At 58.3% G+C, this 1,416-nt stretch overlaps 1 protein-coding gene across 1 annotated transcript in view; it reads left to right on the top strand.

The window, feature by feature from the left end:
* Nucleotides 1–352: 352 nt before the first annotated feature.
* Nucleotides 353–1,416, top strand: part of VDAG_06689 (serine hydroxymethyltransferase) — a gene marked incomplete at both ends in the record, with an annotated part of 1,851 nt that continues 787 nt past the window's right edge. Inside the window, 4 exons of the mRNA XM_009659393.1 lie at nucleotides 353–523; nucleotides 590–740; nucleotides 800–937; nucleotides 1,020–1,330. Coding sequence (XP_009657688.1) covers nucleotides 353–523; nucleotides 590–740; nucleotides 800–937; nucleotides 1,020–1,330 — 771 coding nt within the window. The remainder of the gene's footprint in view (nucleotides 524–589; nucleotides 741–799; nucleotides 938–1,019; nucleotides 1,331–1,416) is intronic.

Genomic DNA, 1,416 nt, shown 5'->3' with positions numbered 1-1,416 from the left:
CAAGGGGGGTCCGCCGGAGATAGCCAGTGGCTGGCGCGTCCACAGCGTGTCGGCTCTCAGGCATGTGGAGCTCGCCTTCCCTTCTCTCGGGCGCGGCGATTGACGGATGACCCGCTTGGATTCGGCTCTACCAGCGGAAAGGAAACCACAGTGCCTCTTGGAGCTTCCCTCTTGTGGCAAGTTGCTAGACGCACGACTCCAATCCCCGCCCGACACCGCCCGTTGTCGACTCATTCCTACCCATTACTACTTTAACCAGCCGTTCCCCCCCTCCCTGTCAAGGCATTTGTTCGGCTCAAGTGGTGTCCCAGGATAAACGATTGAAGACCCCGGGCCGTACCTCTCCGCCGCCATGTCTGCCTCCGCCCTCCGAAGCACGTCTCGTGCCTTGCGCCGTTGCGCCTCGCCCGCCGCCGCCGCCATAATCAAGAGGCCAACCGCACATGCTCGATCGGCGCCTGTCCTCCTGTCGCGTGGAGCTGTCAGGCCGCTGTCTTCCCTGAATGTCGAGGGACAGCAGCAGGTAGGATGTCTCGCTGCATCAATTGACCACCGCCGCCATGGACTGACGCATTGGTGGTGTACACAGCTTCTCTCGAGCAACCTGCAGCAAGCCGACCCGGCCGTCTTCGACATTATCGAGAAGGAAAAGAACAGGCAGAAGCACTTCATCAACCTCATTCCTTCCGAGAACTTCACATCTCAGGCTGTCCTTGACGCCCTGGGCAGTGTCATGCAGAGTAAGCCAGGAACCAACCTCGGTAACCGCGGGACAGTATACATCTAACGCCCGGCGAAGACAAGTACTCCGAGGGCTATCCCGGAGCAAGGTACTACGGCGGCAATGAGTTCATCGACCAGTCGGAACGGCTGTGCCAGCAGCGTGCGCTGGAGGCCTTCGATCTCGACGCCTCCCAATGGGGTGTCAACGTTCAAGGTATGTAGACACACGAGAAAGACTACCCAAGGGACGATTTTTTCTTTGGCTCTGGTTCACTGACCTCCCTTTCTTCTCTCAGCCCTCTCCGGTGCGCCGGCCAACCTTTACGTGTATTCCGCCCTCATGAACACCCATGACCGCCTCATGGGCCTCGACCTGCCTCACGGCGGCCACCTGTCCCACGGATACCAGACTCCCACCAAGAAGATCTCAGCCATCTCCAAGTATTTCGAGACAGTCCCATACCGTCTCAACGAGACCACCGGTATCATTGATTATGACAAGCTCGAGGAGATGGCCATCATCTACCGACCCAAGATCATCGTCGCTGGCGCTAGTGCCTACAGCAGCCTCATCGACTACAAGCGCATTCGTGAGATCTGCGACAAGGTAGACGCCTACCTCCTCGCTGACATGGCTCATATCTCCGGTCTTGTTGCCGCTAAAGTTCTGCCCAGTCCATTCTCATTTGCCGA

This window comes from Verticillium dahliae, genomic scaffold, assembly GCF_000150675.1.
Source record: "Verticillium dahliae VdLs.17 supercont1.14 genomic scaffold, whole genome shotgun sequence".
NCBI classification, from domain to species: domain Eukaryota; kingdom Fungi; phylum Ascomycota; class Sordariomycetes; order Glomerellales; family Plectosphaerellaceae; genus Verticillium; species Verticillium dahliae.
This window is presented reverse-complemented; position numbering and strand designations above follow the sequence as displayed.